Here is a 23,581-nt window from a genome sequence, read left to right on the forward strand (position 1 = left end):
ATTCTCGATGGCGTCATCATTTTTCAGCCCTCTGATTGGTTAGTGAGAGAAAACTTTTTTTTTCAACCAACTTTTACCGGCAGAACACATCACATTTAATAACCATCATCTCTGGTGAGTTTGTTGTGTTTTTTGTTTTTGTCAGAAACAAGTGCAACGGCCAGCCACCGCGTCCTCACGAAACCGAAGCTCACTATATTCGAACATGGCGCCCGACGTAAACGTGTAAATACGGCAGCAAGCGACCGAGTTATCCCGTCTATACAATAAACTACTCTTCCGGTCAATAACTTTTTACAGATCTTCAGCCACTTTTCACAGGACCAAGCGCACAGTGCGCATGGCAACCGTTGCTAATACAAACAACAGGCAGACTCGCGTCACAACGGGGCGGAGCCTCAGCCGGCGCTTTAAAGAGGAACGGCTCCGCGCGCAACTCTCACTCTACACACGCACCAAGACGCGCTGCCACCGCTCCTTTTGCGCGTGGCCAGCGAGGGAATCCCCCCCTCCCCCTCCCAACCCCCACCGCCCGCAAACACGGCCGGCGCCTTCGCGTCTTCCCACAACAAAAATAACAACTAACCCACGCGCGAGGGGCTTCTTCTTTCGCAGCATGTCTTGACACACGGCGGAAGGGCTACCTACTTTTTACCCTCTAACTTCTTCCAAGTTCGATCAGAACATCTTGTGAATGAGGTGACTATTTTTTGGGGGAGGACCACCACCACCACCACCGAGGAGTTACAACATCAGGACCGGCACTTTATTTTTTTTTTATTTTATTTTGTCGTCTATCTTTAGGCAGCCTCCAAATGACGTCGAGATGGCTTTAGGAGGGACCCTGCTGCCATCCATTTCCACCTTCACCAGCCCCGCTGTCAAGACCAAAACCATAGGAAGTGCCAACCTAGTGAGTACAAGTCACCCAACTACCTTAGGAGTGAGTCCAAGTTACAACTATCTACTTGAGAGGACTGGTGTATGTCTGTGAGGCAACTTTTTCCAACTCAAGATCCAAAACACGAATATAGTTCACTCCCTGCTACACAAACTTTGCAAAAATTTGATATCACACTAATATAGACGTGGCTTAAATATTTTATTGGAACACCAGTGGCAGGTTAGACCAGTCAGTAATGGCCGACATAACTTTGTTTATTTCTGTCATCATTAAAACACCAGTTTGGAGAAACTTTTTAACCCAAATGATGTTTTTTTTTTATGCTAGTACATTTTTCTCCCTTCAAACTTATTGCTTTATGCAAAAATGGGGAAAAAAAGTAGTACAGTAAAGCACAAACATGTCTGGGCATACCACAGGCCAGTGTAATGTATAGGCAAGATGCCACAGCTGGCCCAAACAAACAAATATATATATTTATAATAGATAATACCCATTATGTAGTCACGCTTAATCAACATTAATATTTGTCATGCTGCACTATAATGTCATATACGTATATATGTATGTATAAAGAGCTCACAGCAATGGTATGAGTCCACATTTGAGCTGGATGGTTTTATCTTACTTTTCGGAAAAAAGGTAATCTAAGAAGATGGTCGGCACATATCACTTTATATCAACTCATAAACTATGTCATGACTCAAAAATCCTTTTGCCAAGAAATGATGAATTCAAGCCAAACAGCTTGGCCTGAACACAACGAAGTTGGACTGAAAACATCCGACATGCCGCTGATGTGCAGACTTCCAGCTTCGATTTAAGAGGCTTGCCAAAAAACCCAAAACATTTGCCATTTAAGAATAACATCCATTTGAATGGAGTGCCTTCATTCATTGAGACACGCATTATTTGCCCCAAAATTAATTTTAGGGATTATTTAGCCATACTTAAAAGTACGTATAATGAGATTTTGAGGTGGCGACTCTGTAAAGTTCAAGAATAGCCAAAACATTTTGGAGCTCCCGTGTTCTGGAATCAGCTTGTTTCTAAAACAAAGATCAGTTTGTATCAGAGTGGCAGTTACAGAAAAGTGAGGACCCAAAAGCATACCACATCCCGTGTCATGCCCCCAATTGGATGGAAAGCATTTGTTGGGGGGTGGTTGGCAATGTAGTGGTTCACAAAGCTGACCGTGGAGACGATAAACACAAGGACTCAAGCAAATTGACATTAAATTAGGTCAGGCTTGTCCCCCACCCCCAAAATACTTCTTTTCTACCTTTGACTGTTGGCCTTGGGAACATTTTGGGATCCGGAAGAGTTAAATTGCAGACACCTTGGATTCAAATGATCGGCCTGATTAAAAGTAGTCAATTCCACTCTCCGGAAAGAAGACGTTATTGTACTTTTGCGGGGTGCGATGACTTGCTCCAGGGATTTTTACCACCTACCTACCTACCTCCGGAGATGAGCTGTTCATGTGGAAAAAGTCGATTGCTGTACGTTAAGGGTACAATGGCTTGTTTCCAAGTCATGAGTGCCTTGGCAAACGTCGCCCTTGAAAGCCGGATGAGCTGCCCTAGCCAAATTTGATCCATTTATAGACTTGGAACATTGAAACGGTTGCCAGTGTGACATCTTACAAAAGGGAGCTTGTCATACTTGAGGGGGCAACGTGTCTTGTCCGATGATAAGATACCTCTGACCTCCCTTTCAAGATAGCAATCCAAACCAAATCTGATATGTTTTTAGACGTGGAACTTAGAAAACACTTGAGGTTTTGGACTTTGGACTCTCGGGAAAAGGGAGATTGTTGTACTTTAAGTTCGTGTTCAAAATGACTAGTCCCGAACATAGACTTTTTTTCGTACAATTTACAGCAAAGGGCAGTTGTCTGATTCAGGGAAAAGGGATGAACAAACACTTGTTTTTGAATCTTGACAATCACTTCCAAGGTGATGTCACTGCTGATGTCATGAATGCCTCTGTAACTTTCCTTTAGAGATGGAAGGAGGAGCCGTCCCATCTTAAGAGACTCAGCGTGCCAACGACCGGAAGCTCGGACGCAGCCCATCCAACTGCCACCTGCACCACAAGCCCCAGCATGTCCAAGAAAGACACTGAGCCAGACCTGGACTTGGACTATGACTTCATTCTGTCCAACTCCATGCTCCAGCAGCAGCAACAGCAGCAGCAGCAGGACGATCTTATGGGGTGCGGTTCCGTCCAGGCTCTACCGCCCAGCTCGCCCGGGTCCTTCTCGTCCTCGTACCCCTTGCTGCCGTCCCCTCAGGGCTCGGCCGAGTTGCTCTACACCATTCCGGACATCAGTGACGTCTCGCCGTCCGGAGGCTTTGTAGCGGAGCTCATGCGACCTGAACTGGACCCGGCGTACCTCCACCCTACCAGCCTGCACGGCAAATTTGTGGTCAAGACCACAGTGGACCTGGGGGAGTACAACCCCAAGGCTTGTGTTAACGCCGCATCAGACCGCCCCGCCTCACGGGCCTCGCCGCCCTTTACGTGCCACCGCATAAAGCAGGAGGCTCCCAGTAACTGTTCCATCTCGCAGCCGATGGACCCGCACCGGCAGCGGCCCGCCCACCTCGAGCTGCACGGCTTCCCCGGAAACGGGGTTCGCTGCGCCATGACGGGCGGCGGCAGCCGACTGTCCTCGTCGTCGTCGCTCTCCCCAGATCACCCCCTGAGCCGCGAGCACCAGGTGTTGGGCCACCCTCACGCTCAGATTCCTCTACCTCCCCACGGATACCACCACAGCTCACCGCAAGGATACACCGCCTACCCTCAGTCCACCGCCATGCCACAGTACCAAGGTTAGCGGCTCACGCCATGTTCAACATCCGTGCATCAGTCGCAAGAAAACAAACGCAGACACTAACAAAGACCAGATTGTCAAAGAAATCTTTTTTTTTTATTTAAATAGGGCCTACACAACATGGTGGGTTGTAATTATAGCCTAAAACAAGCACTTGAAAGGGATTAAAACCGACATCCCACGGCCTTGGACACAAAACCGTCTCTTAATCGTAGCGCTGCAGAAACCAGACCAGATGTGAAGCAAACGAAATGTATTGTTTTTCTTGTACGACTTGGAGTCATTTTCCCACTGCGTGTCTGTGTCGTTCTGACACCACCTTGCATCAAAATCTTCCGAAAACAGTGACACCTCCCTTTTTTATACGCAGATCCCCTCATGGTCTCCGGCGGTGACTGCTTACCAGAGGAGCCCAAGCCCAAGCGGGGGCGCCGCTCGTGGCCCCGCAAGCGCATCGCCACGCACACGTGCGACTACGTCGGCTGCGGGAAGACGTACACCAAGAGCTCGCACCTCAAAGCGCATCACCGCACGCACACAGGTAACCGGTCAAACACAGAGCTCTTATCAGGCACCTTACAGCCGTATTGTACCTGAATATACGCTTACAATTATGATCTATATATTTTTAAATTAACATGAAGAGAAGGTATGGGCGGACCTCAGTGGTTTCAAGCACTTTAAAACAATTCAAGTTTCAATCCCGGTATACTGTGTGTCCAATAAAAAGGAAAACATCTCCAAATGTTAGTTTTAAAAAATCTCGATCAGAAACGCAAACACAGTTTACTTGTATTTTTCTGAAAGGGGGGGGGGGGACTTGCATTTCATTGGACTGCATCAACTCACACAATTATACAAACATGCAACTAACTACTGGTTATGGTTTTGGTTTGAAAATATGCCGCACACTGCTCAGCAAGAAGGAGACATTACTGGTGACAGTTGCAAGTGTTTTATCCCAAACAGAAACTCTTTGAGCCCTCAGAGTTCATTTTTAAGTTTGCCCATAAACTGCTCATATTTATATGGTGTGTACCAACAAAGATTTACCGGTACTTTTAATGGGCTCCAGACAAAGACTATTTTGTTTTGTAATCGTAGAGAGGAAGTGAAATGGAAGCGCGGACCTTTTAGGGTTGTCAACCAAAAGCACACACTTTAACCACATCAAACTCTGAAAATATGAAAAAAGGAAGCACATTTAAAAGACTTACACCAAATCATTGCAAGAGAACATCATGTGAGGTGAATTCATTCGTGCCATTGGCATCATTTTATGAAGTAACATTTTAACATTCATGACTGCCATACAACTGTAAAAAGAAAGTAACCCCTGTGTAAAAAAAAAAAAAAATTCAATTACAGCACTCATCCTTTCAAGACACCTGTCAGAATGGTGTCGGAGCAAGATATTTTCAGGGCGATACTGCCACCAAGTGGCAGTTTGTAGCTATTGCTACATCTGTAACATCGTAAATTATCATTTGTATTTGTAATCTCTTTGTATCCATAAAGTTCAAATTTAAGACGTATTTTTTTTATTTTATTTCTTCTAAGTTTGACTAGTCTAAAACATAATTCGTTTTAAAAGCAATTTTTCTTTCATATGTATTCTGTAACTAATGCAGGGATGTACAAACCTTTTCCACTGAAGACTGTGTCCAGAAGAAAAAAAAAATGGAAGACGGAAGTGAAACGTGCTCAAACCACATCCGATGCAGCAGTTCAACAGATGCCAAACATATTTTAAGGAAAAAAGTCTCTACATTTGAGCTTTGTATCATTTGTGACAAAGCACATTAGTTATGAGAACAGTAGCCTGACACCTGGTGCTATTTAACTATTTTTTGAGTGATTTAAAAAGAATTAAAAGCATTGTAATGGTTCATTTAACCTTTTTTTTTTTTTAGATAAGTCTCGTAACATTCAACATTTTCACTTGTTTTTATAACCTAATGTGTATTTACTTTTATTATTTCGAATGCACTGAACAGAAAACATCCCGTGGGTCTTAAATGGCTTATGGGTCTGAATAACCCTGATATGAACTCCACTGACCTCCATTTTCTGTGTCCCACCAACTAGGAGAGAAGCCTTACCATTGTGACTGGGAGGGCTGCGGCTGGAAATTCGCACGCTCCGATGAGCTGACGCGCCACTACAGGAAGCACACAGGCCACCGGCCGTTCCAGTGTCAGAAGTGTGACCGGGCTTTCTCCAGATCGGACCACCTGGCCCTCCACATGAAGAGACACTTGTGAGGAGGGGACTCCCAAAAAACAAACAAAGAAAGATACATTAAAATGACATGCTGTGGCGTTCGCAGCTAAAGACAATCAAGACGAGACCTGCGAGCGTGGGTCAGAACGGGACCGAAAACTGGAAGTCAACTTTATTTATGTGACCAAACTCAAAGAGGACCAGCAACTGGAATCTCACATGGAAAATGTCCAGAGGCCTTCATTAAATCGCCAATGACACTGTATTAATAATGCACAGCTATATTTATACATATCTACATTTCACCTGTCACTTCAGGTACAATGTTAATTAATTTATACCGAATGGTGCTTTGTGACTTTTGCCCAAAAAGGTACCAAAGACGCGGTGACTAAGTGCCAAATATCTAGTGTTTCCCCTCTCTTCCACACTCAATAATCAGGTTTTGGAGCGGCGACGGCAATCTGAGAATGCACTGCAAGTTGCATAGTGCAATAATTTATAAGGAAACCTTGCTATTTTTATAATGGAACGAGTGACTCTGAACAAAAAAAAAAAAGGGTTGAGGTTTTTCTTTTTTTGTTTTTATATATGCCCAACTAAAAAAAAATGTAATATAATCTTCAACATTGTACATTTGTAGATAAAAAAATACTTTGTTATTAAATGTTTTGTATTTTATGGTATAATAAAATGTATTTCAAATAAGGATACAGTAGTTGGGTTTTTTTTTCAATATGAGAAGACTATATTGGGCAGGGTGCCTGAACTTTATTAACTGACTGCACTCGACAAGTAGTCTGTAGTTGAAGTACAAATATTTCAATTGTTTATGATCGTTTCACGTCTCGACAGTTTGACGATGAGCAGATCATTTGAATCAGGTGTGTTGAAGTAGTCGTAGGGATCCAAAACAGGCAGGATCCGGCTCCAAAGGAACCGGTGTTCCTTACTCCTGCTTTAGTCATGACAGTTAAAAAATAAAACCTTATTCAAGTTGCTTTAGAAATCCTGCCAGAAATCAGCCATCCATTTTCTAATCCGTTTATCCTCACAAAGGTCGCGACGTACACCCTCAATCAATTGGTTGCCAGTCACTCGCAGGGCACACTTAAGACGAACAACCATTCACTCACAATCACACTGAAGGACAATTTTGTGTTTCGCTAACCTGCCATGCGTGTTTTCGGAATGTGGGAGGAAATCGGAGTACGGCGACAACATTCAAACTTCACACAGGAAGCCTCAGCAGCCGGAATCGATTCCCGCACCTCTCCACCGGTCGCCTGACTGAAATTGGTAATGGCAAATGCAGTGACTCACCGGCAGGGTGGAGATCAGCGCGCCCCCTCTCGGCACCTTCGTGAAAGCGCAGCACTGTGGGCTCAGAATACTCAATGCATTTGACACAAATGGAACATACAAAACTAAACTGAAATAGTAACAAATAGGTCAAATAGTTGCAATGGAGGACATACACACAGTAGATCATATGGTATTTATTTAAGATTAAAAGACAAGTCTATTTATTATGTGTGTAAAGCACATAACTTCAGCTGGTTCACATGCTGATAAGGTTTGTGTGGTGGTGGGGACCCGAGGGGGTCCGAAGAACAAAGATGACATCATTGACACACAAGTAAACGTTTTCAAAAATATATATATATACATAGAAAAAAATAAGACATTGAGGGTCCAACAACAAAGATGACACACAAGTTTTCAAAAATTTAAAAAAGAAAAGACATTGGCTATGAGTAGAGATTACCATTCCGATTTTTCTTTACACAGAAAAATGGTGTCATGATTTGAAAAGAAAAGAAAATTAATCATAACTACAAATTAATCTACATAATGGTGAATGAAATCGATTTTTGGGGGGTAAGGTTTGGTAAATGGCTTATATTCAATGGTGGCAATCAAACATAAGAAATAAAACAAAAAAAGCAAAAGTTGGTCGTCTCAATCGTCATCAAAGTTCTGCTGTAAAAGGAAGTTGGCGGCCAAATTCTCATTCTTCTCGCACGCGAAGTAAGCTTGTATGACCAGTCCCTCGGGAAAGCCTAACGCTTTTAACTGCAACACACACACACACACACACACACACACACACACGCACACACACACGCACACACACGCACACACACACGCACACACACACGCACACACAAAGGATATGCACCAATTAGATATAAACACACCTTGTGGAACCTTCAAAGTGCAACAATGCTTCCTGTCAAGCTTCAAGTTGGTGAGTTGACAAACACCATGTTTGTCAAAATGGCTGCTTCGGACCATAACTGTTGGCTTCCTGATCGATTCCAGCCATGACTCCTTGAGATGTTCCCAATGATATCAATTGATGAAAATAATTGATAATTGATGAAAAAAAAAAAGAAATTGCAATCCCGGAAATCACTGTCAAACTCTTGAAATGCCCACAATAGTTGACTTAAGCAAATAACAAAACAACCCCCCTCCCCCCCACCCAAACATCATAGGCAACAAATGCGAATGGCGTTTGCCCCGTGCGCTCACCCTTTCGATGGCTTCCTTCTCCTGCGGGGTGACCTGAATGTAGCTCAAGTGACTGCCGCTCTGTGAGTCGCCCGGCGCACCTCCGGAGCTCCCGGAGTCGTGGGCCATGGGCCCGGGCGACTCGGGGAGAGGCTCGTTTAGCATCTGAATGAAGTGCTCCTGGTGGTTGCTGATCTCCTGCGGTGGGGGAAAATGAAATTAATTGGTTTTTGTGATGCCACCATGGCGGTTTAAAGATTGCATGTGGCATATGAATCAGGGTCTCCGCTTACTTGCAGCAGCTCTGGGTTTTCCCTCCCGATCTCTTGCAGCAGAGCAGGAAGCAGGGAAGCGTTCTGCTGGATCAGGTGCCGCATCATGTGGAACTGAGGCTGGTTCCTTAAGAAACTCAACGGATTATCTGACAGAAGAACAATCACGTCAATCTCTTATGTTAGGATTTAACATGAAGTCATTGTTTCTGACGCTCGAGCTACTTGCACCCTGTGAGGCGCCCATGTTGTCGAGGTCATTTATATCCCCCGTGGGGCCGGCCGGAGCTCCACTCAACGTGGTGTCGGACCCTCTGGCCTGGACCGGATCCCTGCCTGGAATACCCTAGGGAAGGAGCCATGAAAGGTTTGAAATGTAAACTGTACAAGGTGCAGCGACATAACTAACCAAACCACTCCCAGCAGTGCTGCTTTCAAACGACAGCGACACAGAATAAAGCTGCAAAACTGCGCACTCTTACAGACCGTTACAAAAGTGCATCTTTACAATTCTGATACCACCGTCAAAGGTTGAAAACTTGCCTTGTCTACTAACTGCGAGTTCTTACCGAGAGGAGGTACTCCACAGCTCGGTCGGGGTTGTTGAAGCTGGCTCTTAGCGCCTCCACAACCTGCTCGCTCTCGTAGCCCATCAGCATCATCTCTGTCACCATGGCGTCATATGATGCGCCCGTCACTGCGACGTAAACAAAGGAGCGCTTTTGATGGTTGGCTCAAATGTTGAGGAGGACACATTTTAAACGTTGTTATCTATTTTAGGACGTGGAGAATGTTTGACGTCACGTAGACAGGAAAGAGCTGAAGCTGGTACTGGCCAACTTTTGTGGTATTTGACATGTAGGAAGTGAAGATGGAGACTGCTTAGCAATGCAATTTTGGTTTCCCTGCCTATTACGACTAACACTGCAATAAACAGAAGTAAAGAATAACGAATATATTGAGCAAATTTTTGGTGAACAAAGGACTTTCATTTGGTGTCTTCTGTGACTGAAATTGTGCCTTTTGCCGGCAAAAAAAAAAAGGGGGGCACCCGGGAGAGGTTGTAAGCAGTGCAAACATTAGCTTCTTGTTCTCGTTTGACTCTCAGACATTATTGCTAATCCTTTGATTTGCTTTTGAGTTCATCTGTTTGTGATGACTGGCAAGGAGGAGTAGTGAGGGACGCTGTCGCCTGCTCTGTTAGCTTCTTGCACTAGCTGCTAGCTACCATGTGTTTGACAGTCGCGTTCCGAGTATTATGTGTGTGTTAGCGTTACGCTACATTTGTGGTCAATTTAATTTTAAGCTTGTGTGACTTTGATGATCACGGTGAGGACTTTTGGCTTTCACCGGGATGTTTATTTAAATTTCAAAGCAGATAGAGCTCCACCAGCATTACATAAAAGATGATGTTCAACTTAAAAAGAAAACATGGCCTTACCAACGTTTGAACCTGCCTCGTCCATTAAGTTGCCAAAGGTCCCCCAGATGCTGCAAAAGAAAGCAGACTGGGATGAGTTAGGATCGTCAATGCCACAAAATGTAGGACATGACTGCGATTTTCACAGTTACCCCGACGAGGGAGGCACCGCGTTGGCAGTGGCGGCCGAAGCCGACGCAGCAGCAGCAGGAGGAGGTCGCCTTGCTTCTGCTTGCCCGTCCGCCGGAAGTCGCTCAGTTGGATTGTGCAAGGCGGACGGCGGCGTCGGTGGAGGCGCTGTGTCTGCCGTTGACACAGCTGGTGACGGCTGAGATGCAGAGGGGGCCTTCTTAGGCTTGATCAAGACACAAAACCACAACATTTATTTCGGTTATATCCATCCAGTTCTATACTTCTTGTTCTCATTCGGGGCACGGGAGCTGGGGCCTATAACAGCTGCACAGTCAATGAACCTAACATGGATGTTATTAGAATGTGACAGGAAGCTGGACTATCTGGAGAAAACAATTAAAAAAAAAAAAAAAAACTTTGCTGCCTGATTTACATCTTATTATTGATTGAGTGATTTCAAAATTTGAAAAACAAAAGGTACGGTGATACCTTTGTCACCATGACGACCACAAAGTTCTTTTCATCAATTTTGTATTCTTTGAGGACAGAGTCATCGCTGAGGATTTTACCTGTGGGAGGCGTAAACATATGTTAAGATCATTTCAACCAAATTTGAAAATATACTCCACTCCAATGTATTATTGGCGACTATTGAAACATTTATTGAACATACAGTACAGTGGTGCCTCGAGATACAAGTTACTCAACTTACTTTCTGTTTTTTCTTCTTTTAATTTTACAAACAAACAAAACAAATGACTGGATTATAATGACCCCTAGTGGCCAAGGCACACAATCCAGAAGCAGAAGCACAATGTCCATGGAAGTAAAGCCAAAAAATGTGGCAAAACTGGTTAATTTCTTGACATTCAATTAGCATATCAATGTCATATTGAAAATATTATAGAGAGCTAGTTTTCTTATGAAAGGCTGGAATGGATTAATGGCATTTAAACAAGAGATCCAACTGTTTTGAATTATGACCATGGTTAGGGAATGAATTAAATTTACATTTCAAGGCACAACCGTACATTGAGAAATGACTAATTAATCTTAAAATATAACAAATAATACATTCATCTTAAACAGTAAGTGAAACAAAATACTATAGTAAAGATAGAATTCAGTACCAGCATAGATGAGTTTCTGCCCAGCAACAGGAAAATTGTCCTTGCCCTTCTCATGTTCAATCCTCTCTTTTAATGTTGTTACCTTTAACCAAAACATGATACATTAAATTATCATTTTACTATTTTAAACAATAGTATATACCCAACCACAACATTAGGATCAGCTCCACACATTCAAAGGCATCCAGAACAAGGTCTAAAGTGTACTTTGTGGCCATAAACTGAAGCTGAAGTCTCACTGAACGAAGGAGTCGTTTGTCTATAACTGGAAGTCACTCTGGATGTTATCAAGGTCTCTTGTTATCTAGCTAGCCTCTGTAAGATATCAGTAAAATGTTTATGAAACAAATTTGTGTACAGATTCGCATTAAATAGTGGTCTGAAACAGAACGTTCTGCACGTTCATTATGGCGAGGCAGTATGGCTTTATTTCACATTGTAATAGTAGGAGGCTTGGGCTAGACACTGATGACTTTTCAGTCAGTACAATCACGACCGTGACGATCAATTCACATAAAACTTAAGATGTATACATTCTGAAAGTTCTTATACATACACTATTAGTTTTTGGAGCCATACAAAGAGGTGGTTTACACAAAATGGTCACACAAATAGTCCTGCTTCCAGCCCTCCGCCCCCTCCTACTCTCTTGATGATTTTTTTCGACTCCTACCGTTTCCTCCTCGTCAATGTCGATTTTGAACGTCTGCTGTTGTAAAGTTTTCAAAGTGATCTGCATTATGGCGGCGGCGTGATATCCACAGACACGGTGCAAAGGGGATGTAATAAACTTGCAGGACTCTGATGCTTTCGCTGTCACATTACAAACTGTCAGGCGCCATGACGGTTTAGCGCGACTCTTCTTCTACGGTTATGCACTCTTCTTCTACATCAAATTCTATTTTACATTTACGTCACATATTCACATTAAAACAAACGCGTCAATAATATTACTTAAGAATACTTGGTATACGTATCTATGTATATTGTTTTTAAATAAAACGTTTAACGTGTTCCTTTTATTCAGTTGTCTGGTTGTTATTTTTATATATTTATTTTAGATGTTGCGTTCGTATGCACTGGGACATCCAATGACTCGTGTTGAGTGTGCTCATCTTTGTCCGCTTAGGTAAGAGTATAACCACGACGTCCATGTCTTTATACATTATTCTTTAAATTCCATTACGTAAACAGTGCGTGTGTTCTTTAGAGGTCCTTGAAGTGTGACGTTACTTCCGTATGTTTACTTTATTATTTTTACGAGTTACCTGGAACGCAACATATAGTCGTTTCTGAGTGTGTGCGTCTGTCTCTGTCTCTCTCGCTCGCTCTCTCTCTCACATACACAGAAGCATTTTATTTAAATCCGAAGGAATACCATCAGCATTATTTTATGCATATTGCTTGTAATCAAGTCAGAACAATCCATGCATTTATCTTCTATTGATTGGGCTACTTGCACTCAGTACTAAGTGAGGGAATCGCTGATCTGAAGTCACATATGCAACAAATGTATCAGTGTCAATCTTTACATCAGCCTCTATCCATCTGGACTTTTTCAGCGCGGAGGCTTCATCTTCACTCACAGGGTTGGCAAACATTCACGTCATGTCCTCCTTTGCCCCTCATCTGAAGCAGTAAGCGGCAGATTAAAAATCTGATCCTCTGCGCTCTGAACATCGTGCTCAGACTTGACATCAGACGTGAGAACATATCTCAACACCCCAACCCTCAAAAGACAGCCAGTATGCTAATATTAAATGACATTTGCGCACAACAAATGGGAAGACGTACGAGCGTTATCTGATAACTTTATTATCAAGTTAAAAAAAGACAATGAATTACAATATGTACAGAATATCCGGAGATAACATGGAATCAAATTGTAAACAATCATCCTAGGCAACGATCACAACCCACCATATCAGGGATTTAAGGGGAAAAACGGCATAGGACTGATTCTAGTGTCAACCTAAAAAACAAAACAAAACCATGTACAAAGTATATATCCAGTGTGTTCTCAGCAGGGACTCAACTTTGGGTCAAGCAGGAGGTTTATTTTTATTTTCTTACAGCCAGAACGAGACTGTGATGACACAATGAATGAGATTCATAGTCACAAACTATTCAATATCAATAGAAAACCACCAAAAAAAAAAAAAAAAATTAAAGCTTGGAGAGCCTCAAATTCCGAGTTTGTCCCGGCATCTGGTTTTAACAATGGGAGGAGGTCCAAGTGGGAGATGACAACTCGGCATCGACCCGATCGCTACACTTAAGTCGAGTAAGAGGACAGACAGGTTGCCACATCCACGCTCTGCCAACTACGGACGAATGGGGACAGATACAAATGTCTGGGATAGCGGCAACCGGATCTCAGGTGACTGACGGGTTAACTCATGAAGCAGCTATGCTGTACGAATGGAAAGGTGTAGGAAATCAACCCGGGCCATTTTCTGCCTTTGGAGGTAGTATCAGAGCAGAGCCCTAACAGCGATGGGAAGGTGTGCGCCAATAACAGCCATTGTATTGTTCCGCTGTTGCTTTCAAGCACTCACACGGAATGAGGGGTACAAAATCAACCAAGCTATTTTCTACCTTCAGAGATTGTATCAAAGCCGTAACAGATTTACGTGGACGTGTTGTAGACCCCTTTTCACACTGCCAGTATTTAAATATTTTGCTGATGGTTCCAGGGTGCTCCCTGCCTACTGCCAAGACAGTTGAGATAGGCTCCAGAACGCTCATGACCCACGTGAGGATAAGCGGCTCGGATAATGGATGGATGGCTTGTTGTCGTTTAAAGCAACTGCTGAATTACTCAAACATGGTTCCAAGGGCAATTCCTTTCCCCATTGTTAACGGAATTTGTACAGCAAGTCTGGGATGCGTCAACTGTGCTATTTATTTTTTCAGCGTAACAAGGTCGGGGGTGGGGGGTGGGAAGGGCTTTATCGTATCCTTTTCGAAAGACCACAGTTCAAACACGTAACGAGTAGTTTTTTACACGGATGCCAGTTGGACTTTCCCTTTTGTCCGCTGACGACAAAGACATCAACAGCAGCGCAACACAGCAGGCTTGACAGCTAGTTGGATGACACATGAAAATACTTATCAAAGGCGCTTGATTTTTTTTTTTCTTCGTAACAGCGCTAATTTGGGCATTTGACGAACGTCTGATTTCGATATATTTTTTTCCTCATCATAAGGCTTAGGGCATTCAAGCAGCAACTTTCAACACAAATACAATCTATTCCTTTTTTGTTTTCTATGATTGAAAAGAAGCACAAACGTAGACAATGACACAGGAAAAGTAAGGGGGCGATCATTGAAATGAAATTATAATTAAAAAAAACCCTAGGCTTTTGTGAAGGTTGCACTTGTCTCTGTATTTGGGTCTGCATTTATGATAGTTCCCACATTTGTGGCGATGGACTACGACACACTTCGACTTGGTACCGTTTAAAACTGCATCATAAACAGAGGACCCCAAGCTGGAAAAAGATGGAACGAGAATGACCAAAATTGTTGGCTGAATGATAAGCAGTCAAACGTGTTTCTACTTCATTAGCGTCAAATTTGCTGGCAATTTTTATTTTTAACAAGTTATCTGTTGACTACAACTTTTCTATTCACATGATGTTGCGAAAATGGAATTCCATTATTCAACTATGAGGAAACAATCACAATCGGCGAATTGTTGAATGTTCTGAACTCCTGTTTCTATGCAGAATAATGCTGACCGCCGTGGATCTGGTTCCAACTTCCGGGTGCTGACGTCATGTTGTCGTCTTCAAACAAAACTAGTTGAGTGACTCCACGGCAGCTTTACTAGTTGCAGCCCAGCAGTGCACTTCATTTTGTAGTAGTGCTGACGTCATGTTGTGGTCTTCAAACAAAAAACTCGTTGAGTGACACCACGGCAGCTTTCCTAGTTGCAGCCCAGCAGTGCACTTCATTTTGTAGTTAATTTGTTTCAAGGCGACATTAATCGCGATTTGATTGATTCATGACCAAAATCGACAAGTGCAACCTTTAGCACCTTAAATTGAGATGCTAACCTGTAGTTCAGATAGAAACCTGACTCCTCAATTTGTTGTCATCGTGCGCATCCACCGACCTTCGATGGTGATATTGATAACCTGGGTTGAAAACGAAAACATTTACCGCACAATCATTCTAAACAGTACAGTCCAGACAATTAGGGACTGAAGGCTTATACGTAGTATAATAATTATATCATAAAGGATCTAAAGATAGCAATTTGCTACACAACATGGGGAAGTCAATTGTTTCTACCAATGAGCATTAGTAGTAAACTGGATAAGGTGTGAGCCAGACTACATGTGGTAACACAAGGCTTGAATGGGAAAAAGATAAGGTAGCTCTCTACATTGTTTGGTTTGTTTTTTTTTTTCCATGTGTAAGTGTCAAAGGTGCTTCAAATACTCTCAATTTGGATAATCATTTTGGGACAACATTCTCTATAAATAATTTGTATATAGATAGGTGGCATCTTTCACTGTACTTTTTGACCAGAATGTCAGCAATAAAGTTCACTATTGGTTACCAATATATTAAAATCTGTCCTAGGGGACCGCCAGCTTTTTTTTCTTTCTTTTTTTTTTTTTTAAAGCAGCACAACCTAATACTTGAATATATATTTATAACACCTACAATCTAATGATGCGCTCTTTTGTTTAATTTCCTTAGACGTCCTGTTTTAACCTATCCTCGAAAAGTCCCAATCGGGTCAACCCGACTGTTGATCCTTTTTAGCATCAAGCAGCTCCCCATCGTCCGCGTGCTGACCCGGTGAAAGAGTCAAAGTGTTCTGCTCCTCATCCCGGTTGGTGGAAAGTTCCGGTCCAGTGTCGACGGAAGTGGAAGAGAGGGAGGATGGGGCTGAGGCCTCCAAGTTCAAGTTTGTGCTGGTGTCCGGTTGACTATTGTTCACCGTCCTAGAAGAGATCATGTACTTGACAATAGAATTGCATGGTGGTAGAAGACCACATTGAAACCCATGAGATAGCTTCAATGTGTCATTTTACAAGATTGTGACTTACATGCCGTGACGAAGGACATGGCGTTCCCAGTCCACATTGTTAGTGAAGCAGCGTCCACAGAATTCACAGGGAAGACGCTTCTCTCCAGAGCTGCTGCTGCTGCTGCTCATTGGAGAAGCAAGGACTTCTAGGAAACAAGAGTTTCATGGATGCTCCAGTTTGGGATTGATTTATGACTTCGATCGTAAAATTGCTTTGATAGGAAACCTTGTCGTGCGGTCCTCTCTTCTTCCACCTCTTTGAACTCCTCCTCGTTTTCCTCTTCCTCTCTGATGCTGCCCTCCTGCTCGTCCTCCTCCACGCCTCCCTCTTCCTCTCCCGGGTTCTCCTTCGCCTCCGTGCCTTCAACCTCATCTGCCGCAGCGACGCTTTCATCTACGGCCATCTCCATCCCGTCGCCCTGCTCTTGTTCTTCCTCCTTTTGTTCCTCCTCCCCAATCTCCAGCTCCTCCCGCTGCTCCTGCTCCTCGTCACTGCTGCTGTTTTCCTGCTCCTCCATCATCTCCAGCTGGTCTAAGTTTACGCGGCCCATCAGCTCAAAGTTCCGGATGACCTGATCACAACCACAATGTCTCCTTTGAGTTTGACTTACCACTGGAAAATTCATTTCTGGGTGTGTTCTTTTCTCAGACGTTTGCTGCATAGTACCTTCAGAAAATTTGAAATCTCCTGTTTTTTTAAATAAGAGGAGTAATAATGATATCTAGGGATGATCCGATCACACTTTTTTGGTACCTTTTGGTTTTAAGTATCTGCCAGTGTGTATATAATGTACCAGGTGACAAGATCTTAGTAGCGAGAGTAAAGTCTGAACATTAGGAGAACAACGCACTTAAAGTAGTACAAGTCATTTGCGCATACAGTCTCAATAAGCTTTTCCTTTACATCCAACGTGTGCGTGGAAGAACGCAAAGCTAAGGCGTAGGCATGGATTCTCACGCTTCGGACCTTGTGCTCGAGGCGAAGGTGCTCCTCCAGCTGGCTTCGGCGGCGGCTGTCGTAGTAGCACAGCTGGCAACGGTAGGGCTTGAGGTCATGCTTGTGCAGGTGCAGCTGCAGGGCGTGGTCGCTGGAGCACGTGAACGTGCACTTGTGGCAGCGGAACACCACGCCTTGGAGGTGACGCGAGAGCTTGGAACGATTCACCTCCAGCGGACCCACACGCTCCTCTGGTGAAAATAAATGAACGGAACATTTGGTACACCTGCTCAACCTCAATGGTGTCCATGGAAGAAGGCTTTTGCATCGTGCGACGGAACGCAGCAGACTCCCGGGCCAACCGAAGTGGCGTCCAGCTAATTCCCTTTAAAATCAGGATGTGGTGCACAGAGTCCTTGACATCGCAGAAGCAGAAATTGACTCGCGAGGGTCCGTGCATAAGATTGGCCCGTGCAGAGTACGTTTAGACTGGAAAACTCCTAGATCCGCCCTCGCAGATATAGTCGGCTGCGCATGTGATGCGGAGCAAGTAGAGACGGATGGCCTTGCACCCCCGATTGTGTGTCATAAGCTGATCCAATTGTCGCTGAGCTTTGATGTAAACGAAGAGCCCGCTAATTTTAAGGGGGGTATTATTTGACTGCTGTGACCTTTGAATGACAAACACGGAAGTGTATTAAGTCAGCTTGTGTACCTCTGTGCAGGACAACGTGGTCGATCATACTGCTCTTGTATTTGGTGTGGTAGAGACAGAGAGGGCAGCGAAGCTCTTTCCGGACGTCCTCTGGCACGTTGTTGTTGCTGTTGTTGTTGTGGCCCGCCTCCACATGCAAGGTGAACGTATTCCTGAGAACAGAACCAGTGCTGTTAACATCATCTCCAGCTTCAATTATTCAGCACAGTGGTGTCTCACTTGTAGCAGGTGAAGAAGGTGCAGTCCTTGCACTTAAAGAGCTTCTTGCCACCATGGCGGTCCCGGTAGTGTCGCCGCAGGCTCTGCATGTAGCCTGAGCTGAACTCACAGAACTCGCAGGTGAGGATGCTGTCGGGCCGATGGTCGCTGGGGGACGTGTGACTCCGGGAGGAGATTTGGTAATTGCTGAGTTGCTCGCGGACATCAGCTGGCTCCCAGTATGACGTGTCTGAAAGAGGAGCAGGGATCCAGGGTTCGAATCTGCATGTTCATCCCGTGCCTGCTCGAGTTTTTTCCCCGGTTACTCTGGTTTTCTCCCACATTCTAAAAACAAGCATGGAGGGTTCATTGAACACCCTAAATTTTTCTTGGGTGTGAGTGTGAGTGTGAAGGGTTGTTCTTCTATGCTTGCCCCGCGATTGGCTGCCAACGAGTTGAGGTTGCAATTAGAAATTATTTTTTTGGGGAAAAAAATGGGTTGTTAAAAACGCTCATCTCCAATTTCCCAGTCTCGAGAATGTCATCATACCTTCCGGAGTCAAGGGGCTGTGCTCTGCATTTGTGGTCGGTCGGGTGGGGGTCCGGAGGGCGGCGTGAGCGGCCTGCGTGGCGGCCCGCAGTTTGGGTAGGGTGAGGGCCTCGCCGTGGTCTCGCAACGAATGCTCCTTCAGCTGGCTGATGGTCATGGAGGAGAAGGGGCAGGACAAGCACTTGTACGTGTGTTGCTCGCCTGACGGGGGACGAATACATTGTGAAATATTACAATATGCAGAGCCATATTTGCATACTTGTTTCAAATAGTTGTGCGAGTAGAACCTCAAAATGTGAAAAGAGGAGTGTGTTTTTGCCGCTTTATTTACGCAGCCTGCCCTGTGGTTGGAATTTATTTACATTATTTATTGTTTGTGTTGAATGAATCAAACACGACAAATTTCACTGTATTGGGTTCAATTCCTTATGTAAATATTCCTATTTTTACTAATGCACAAAGTTTCTATTTGCAGCACTGCTTCTTTTGAGAATATCTTCCACATTAAAGTAAATTTGGTCCTACATGAGATCCGCCCTTAACTGAATCAAAAATCAACCAAAGCGAATTGTGAATCGTCAATGTAATTGAATCGGGCCCTTGTGAATCAAATCAAATCCGTTTTGGAAATATGAATCAAAAGCCAGCCGTATCCACTGCAAATAATATAGTACATTAAAATGATTACATCAAACATAAAACCTTCTCACTTACAAACTTCTCTCTGTTCTATCAATACTATTTAGGTCTATTATTTATACAATTCTTGCAACAATAATGGGTATGCGGCTCTATATATTTACCAGTGTGTGCCTTGTGCAGGTGGCTCTTCAAACGGCTCACGTAGGCAGACTTAAAGGGGCATAGTTTGCACTTGAAGGGTTTGTGGTGGCCGTGGTGAGACTGCATGTGTCTGTCCAGACTAATGACGAGAGAGAGAGAGGAGGAGACAAGACATTCAAAAAAACAATGGTGAAACTACAACAAAAGGGATGGATGACAAACTGCCAGGAATCAAGCAGCGCTATGGTTTTGAAGTACATTTTCCAGAACAGAGAGCTGCGGCGGTGGAGGAGAGAGGGGGACTCATCAACCCACAATCCCCTGGTGGGAATGCCTGTGGGGAAGCTGGCTGTGTTTTGAATGCCAGCCTGCCTGGGTGGCATGGGAGTGGAGCCTGTTTCTAGGTCAGGACGCACAGTATACAATGGGGATTACACCTGACTCTTGGTCCTGATCGCTCCATGTCTGATGGATAAAATAATTTGTGTCTGTTCCCAAACAGACTGGACATCTTCGCGCATTCGGAGCATTTTTTTTTTTAATGGGGAAATAAACAGATTTAAGTGTAAGTATTCCCTGTGCAAAAATAAACGTGGCAGCATAAACACTCAAAAGGGAGGGATTTAAAAAGAAAAAGTTAACACTAGTTAACAGCAAATTGTAATCACAAATGCCTTTTGACATCCACTTGTTGCCCTTAATTCATAAATATTAAATCAGTTTTTTTTTTTTGAGCTTTTAGCCATGTTAAAATGATAATCCCTCCATTCCCAGATCTCGGAGAGTTCTTGCTCAGTCTAATTTATAAGAATGTGTAAATAAAAATCAAACCAGATGAACTTTTAAAGGATTAATTTAAATTTAAAAATACACGGCAGTTATTTAAAAAATTAAAACAAAATGGATTTATTGGAGTTTTTTTTGAATGAAAAAAGTAAATGTTTAAATAAATCATTTAAATGAACAGATTGACCTTAGATCAGGTTTTGTATCCGATACATGAATTCATCAAAAAGTAAATAAATAATCGGCAGATGACTCATTTATTCATTGATATTTGCAGGCCTAAAAATGTTATAAATTTAAATAAAACTGATTTGAACCATGAAGATAATTACAAAAATACATCTTTTTGTATATTATGTATTGTAAAAGTAGTTTGTAGAAAAATAATTGGGCACATAAACACAAAACTTGGATTTTAAAAATAAAAAAAGGTCATCAATTATATCCACTTTGATTTGCTTTTACTGATGCTACTTGCACTCACTTGTGTCTGAAGGGTGAGACAAACTGGCAGTACTGGCAGCTGTACTTGTCCTCCCTGATGATCATGGCCATGGCAGAGTGGCTCCTCTCGTGGGAACGGAGGCCCTGCATGGACATAAAGACCCGGTCGCACTGGGCGCACGGGTGGCCCCCCGTCGCCCGCCGTTGCTTCAGCGTCGTGAATTCATTTCTGGGTGTGTTCTTTTCTCAGACGTTTGCTGCATAGTACCTTCAGAAAATTTGAAATCTCCTGTTTTTTTAAATAAGAGGAGTAATAATGATATCTAGGGATGATCCGATCACACTTTTTTGGTACCTTTTGGTTTTAAGTATCTGCCAGTGTGTATATAATGTACCAGGTGACAAGATCTTAGTAGCGAGAGTAAAGTCTGAACATTAGGAGAACAACGCACTTAAAGTAGTACAAGTCATTTGCGCATACAGTCTCAATAAGCTTTTCCTTTACATCCAACGTGTGCGTGGAAGAATGCAAAGCTAAGACGTAGGCATGGATTCTCACGCTTCGGACCTTGTGCTCGAGGCGAAGGTGCTCCTCCAGCTGGCTTCGGCGGCGGCTGTCGTAGTAGCACAGCTGGCAACGGTAGGGCTTGAGGTCATGCTTGTGCAGGTGCAGCTGCAGGGCGTGGTCGCTGGAGCACGTGAACGTGCACTTGTGGCAGCGGAACACCACGCCTTGGAGGTGACGCGAGAGCTTGGAACGATTCACCTCCAGCGGACCCACACGCTCCTCTGGTGAAAATAAATGAAGAGAACATTTGGTACACCTGCTCAACCTCAATGGTGTCCATGGAAGAAGGCTTTTGCGTCGTGCGACGGAACGCAGCAGACTCCCGGGCCAACCGAAGTGGCGTCCAGCTAATTCCCTTTAAAATCAGGATGTGGTGCACAGAGTCCTTGACATCGCAGAAGCAGAAATTGACTCGCGAGGGTCCGTGCATAAGATTGGCGCGTGCAGAGTACATTTAGACTGGAAAACTCCTAGATCCGCCCTCCCAGATATAGTCGGCTGCGCATGTGATGTGGAGCAAGTAGAGATGGATGGCCTTGCACCCCCGATTGTGTGTCATAAGCTGATCCAATTGTCGCTGAGCTTTGATGTAAACGAAGAGCCCGCTAATTTTAAGGGGGGTATTATTTGACTGCTGTGACCTTTGAATGACAAACACGGAAGTGTATTAAGTCAGCTTGTGTACCTCTGTGCAGGACAACGTGGTCGATCATACTGCTCTTGTATTTGGTGTGGTAGAGACAGAGAGGGCAGCGAAGCTCTTTCCGGACGTCCTCTGGCACGTTGTTGTTGCTGTTGTTGTTGTGGCCCGCCTCCACATGCAAGGTGAACGTATTCCTGAGAACAGAACCAGTGCTGTTAACATCATCTCCAGCTTCAATTATTCAGCACAGTGGTGTCTCACTTGTAGCAGGTGAAGAAGGTGCAGTCCTTGCACTTAAAGAGCTTCTTGCCACCATGGCGGTCCCGGTAGTGTCGCCGCAGGCTCTGCATGTAGCCTGAGCTGAACTCACAGAACTCGCAGGTGAGGATGCTGTCGGGCCGATGGTCGCTGGGGGACGTGTGACTCCGGGAGGAGATTTGGTAATTGCTGAGTTGCTCGCGGACATCAGCTGGCTCCCAGTATGACGTGTCTGAAAGAGGAGCAGGGATCCAGGGTTCGAATCTGCATGTTCATCCCGTGCCTGCTCGAGTTTTTTCCCCGGTTACTCTGGTTTTCTCCCACATTCTAAAAACAAGCATGGAGGGTTCATTGAACACCCTAAATTTTTCTTGGGTGTGAGTGTGAGTGTGAAGGGTTGTTCTTCTATGCTTGCCCCGCGATTGGCTGCCAACGAGTTGAGGTTGCAATTAGAAATTATTTTTTTGGGGAAAAAAATGGGTTGTTAAAAACGCTCATCTCCAATTTCCCAGTCTCGAGAATGTCATCATACCTTCCGGAGTCAAGGGGCTGTGCTCTGCATTTGTGGTCGGTCGGGTGGGGGTCCGGAGGGCGGCGTGAGCGGCCTGCGTGGCGGCCCGCAGTTTGGGTAGGGTGAGGGCCTCGCCGTGGTCTCGCAACGAATGCTCCTTCAGCTGGCTGATGGTCATGGAGGAGAAGGGGCAGGACAAGCACTTGTACGTGTGTTGCTCGCCTGACGGGGGACGAATACATTGTGAAATATTACAATATGCAGAGCCATATTTGCATACTTGTTTCAAATAGTTGTGCGAGTAGAACCTCAAAATGTGAAAAGAGGAGTGTGTTTTTGCCGCTTTATTTACGCAGCCTGCCCTGTGGTTGGAATTTATTTACATTATTTATTGTTTGTGTTGAATGAATCAAACACGACAAATTTCACTGTATTGGGTTCAATTCCTTATGTAAATATTCCTATTTTTACTAATGCACAAAGTTTCTATTTGCAGCACTGCTTCTTTTGAGAATATCTTCCACATTAAAGTAAATTTGGTCCTACATGAGATCCGCCCTTAACTGAATCAAAAATCAACCAAAGCGAATTGTGAATCGTCAATGTAATTGAATCGGGCCCTTGTGAATCAAATCAAATCCGTTTTGGAAATATGAATCAAAAGCCAGCCGTATCCACTGCAAATAATATAGTACATTCAAATG

The 23,581-nt window shown here is 43.9% G+C and overlaps 3 protein-coding genes and 1 long non-coding RNA gene across 10 annotated transcripts in view; 2 read left to right on the forward strand and 2 right to left on the reverse strand.

Annotated features, from left to right (window-relative positions):
• The first annotated feature begins 425 nt into the window (after positions 1-425).
• On the forward strand, positions 426-6,675 carry klf4 (Kruppel like factor 4). 2 transcript variants are annotated; one of them, XM_019890618.1, is made up of 5 exons: positions 426-700; positions 813-913; positions 2,910-3,741; positions 4,114-4,284; positions 5,832-6,675. In XM_019890618.1, the coding sequence occupies exons 2-5, from the start codon at positions 827-829 to the stop codon at positions 6,005-6,007; spliced, it is 1,266 nt and encodes a 421-aa protein (XP_019746177.1). In that variant the 5' UTR covers positions 426-700; positions 813-826; the 3' UTR covers positions 6,008-6,675. The 2 variants fall into 2 exon arrangements, with proteins under 2 accessions (XP_019746177.1, XP_019746168.1); XM_019890609.1 differs by having other exon boundaries at positions 426-699; positions 805-913.
• Positions 6,676-7,449: 774 nt separating this feature from the next.
• rad23b (RAD23 homolog B, nucleotide excision repair protein) lies at positions 7,450-12,300 on the reverse strand. Its single transcript, XM_019890424.1, has 10 exons — positions 12,111-12,300; positions 11,438-11,519; positions 10,797-10,876; positions 10,328-10,530; positions 10,197-10,246; positions 9,325-9,452; positions 8,987-9,101; positions 8,777-8,904; positions 8,505-8,681; positions 7,450-8,042 (listed from the first exon to the last, which is right to left on the reverse strand). Exons 1-10 carry the CDS (start codon positions 12,174-12,176, stop codon positions 7,929-7,931), a joined length of 1,143 nt encoding a protein of 380 aa, XP_019745983.1. The 5' UTR covers positions 12,177-12,300; the 3' UTR covers positions 7,450-7,928.
• Positions 12,301-12,511: 211 nt separating this feature from the next.
• Positions 12,512-13,417, forward strand: LOC109528122 (uncharacterized). Its single transcript, XR_002170651.1, has 2 exons — positions 12,512-12,566; positions 13,000-13,417. It is a non-coding gene; the product is annotated as an uncharacterized LOC109528122 (long non-coding RNA).
• Positions 13,418-15,834: 2,417 nt separating this feature from the next.
• Positions 15,835-23,581, reverse strand: part of znf462 (zinc finger protein 462) — a 36,108-nt gene continuing 28,361 nt past the window's right edge. For 4 of the 6 annotated variants that reach the window (XM_019890415.1, XM_019890392.1, XM_019890405.1 and 1 more), the window contains exons 6-14: positions 20,938-21,059; positions 19,688-19,806; positions 18,885-19,085; positions 18,356-18,584; positions 18,137-18,288; positions 17,452-17,672; positions 16,711-17,056; positions 16,504-16,630; positions 15,835-16,398 (exon numbers count right to left, since the gene is read on the reverse strand). In XM_019890415.1, the coding sequence (XP_019745974.1) occupies positions 16,191-16,398; positions 16,504-16,630; positions 16,711-17,056; positions 17,452-17,672; positions 18,137-18,288; positions 18,356-18,584; positions 18,885-19,085; positions 19,688-19,806; positions 20,938-21,059 (1,725 nt within the window). In that variant the 3' untranslated portion in view covers positions 15,835-16,190. The remainder of the gene's footprint in view (positions 16,399-16,503; positions 16,631-16,710; positions 17,057-17,451; positions 17,673-18,136; positions 18,289-18,355; positions 18,585-18,884; positions 19,086-19,687; positions 19,807-20,937; positions 21,060-23,581) is intronic. The other 2 variants (XM_019890383.1, XM_019890373.1) reach the window with 2 other exon arrangements.

This window comes from Hippocampus comes, unplaced genomic scaffold (assembly GCF_001891065.2).
Source record: "Hippocampus comes isolate QL1 unplaced genomic scaffold, H_comes_QL1_v1.1 scaffold241, whole genome shotgun sequence".
In the NCBI taxonomy this organism is placed as follows: Eukaryota; Metazoa; Chordata; class Actinopteri; order Syngnathiformes; family Syngnathidae; genus Hippocampus; species Hippocampus comes.

Coding starts and splice junctions, on each gene's coding strand:
- rad23b (XM_019890424.1), bottom strand. CDS start 12,176: ATGCAGATCACTTTGAAAACTTTACAACAGCAGACGTTCAAAATCGAC. Junction 11,520..12,110: donor ACATTGACGAGGAGGAAACG/GTAGGAGTCGAA, acceptor TTTTGGTTAAAG/GTAACAACATTAAAAGAGAG. Junction 8,043..8,504: donor AGAAGGAAGCCATCGAAAGG/GTGAGCGCACGG, acceptor TGTGTGTTGCAG/TTAAAAGCGTTAGGCTTTCC.
- klf4 (XM_019890609.1), top strand. Junction 914..2,909: donor CCATAGGAAGTGCCAACCTA/GTGAGTACAAGT, acceptor ACTTTCCTTTAG/AGATGGAAGGAGGAGCCGTC. Junction 3,742..4,113: donor CGCCATGCCACAGTACCAAG/GTTAGCGGCTCA, acceptor TTTTATACGCAG/ATCCCCTCATGGTCTCCGGC.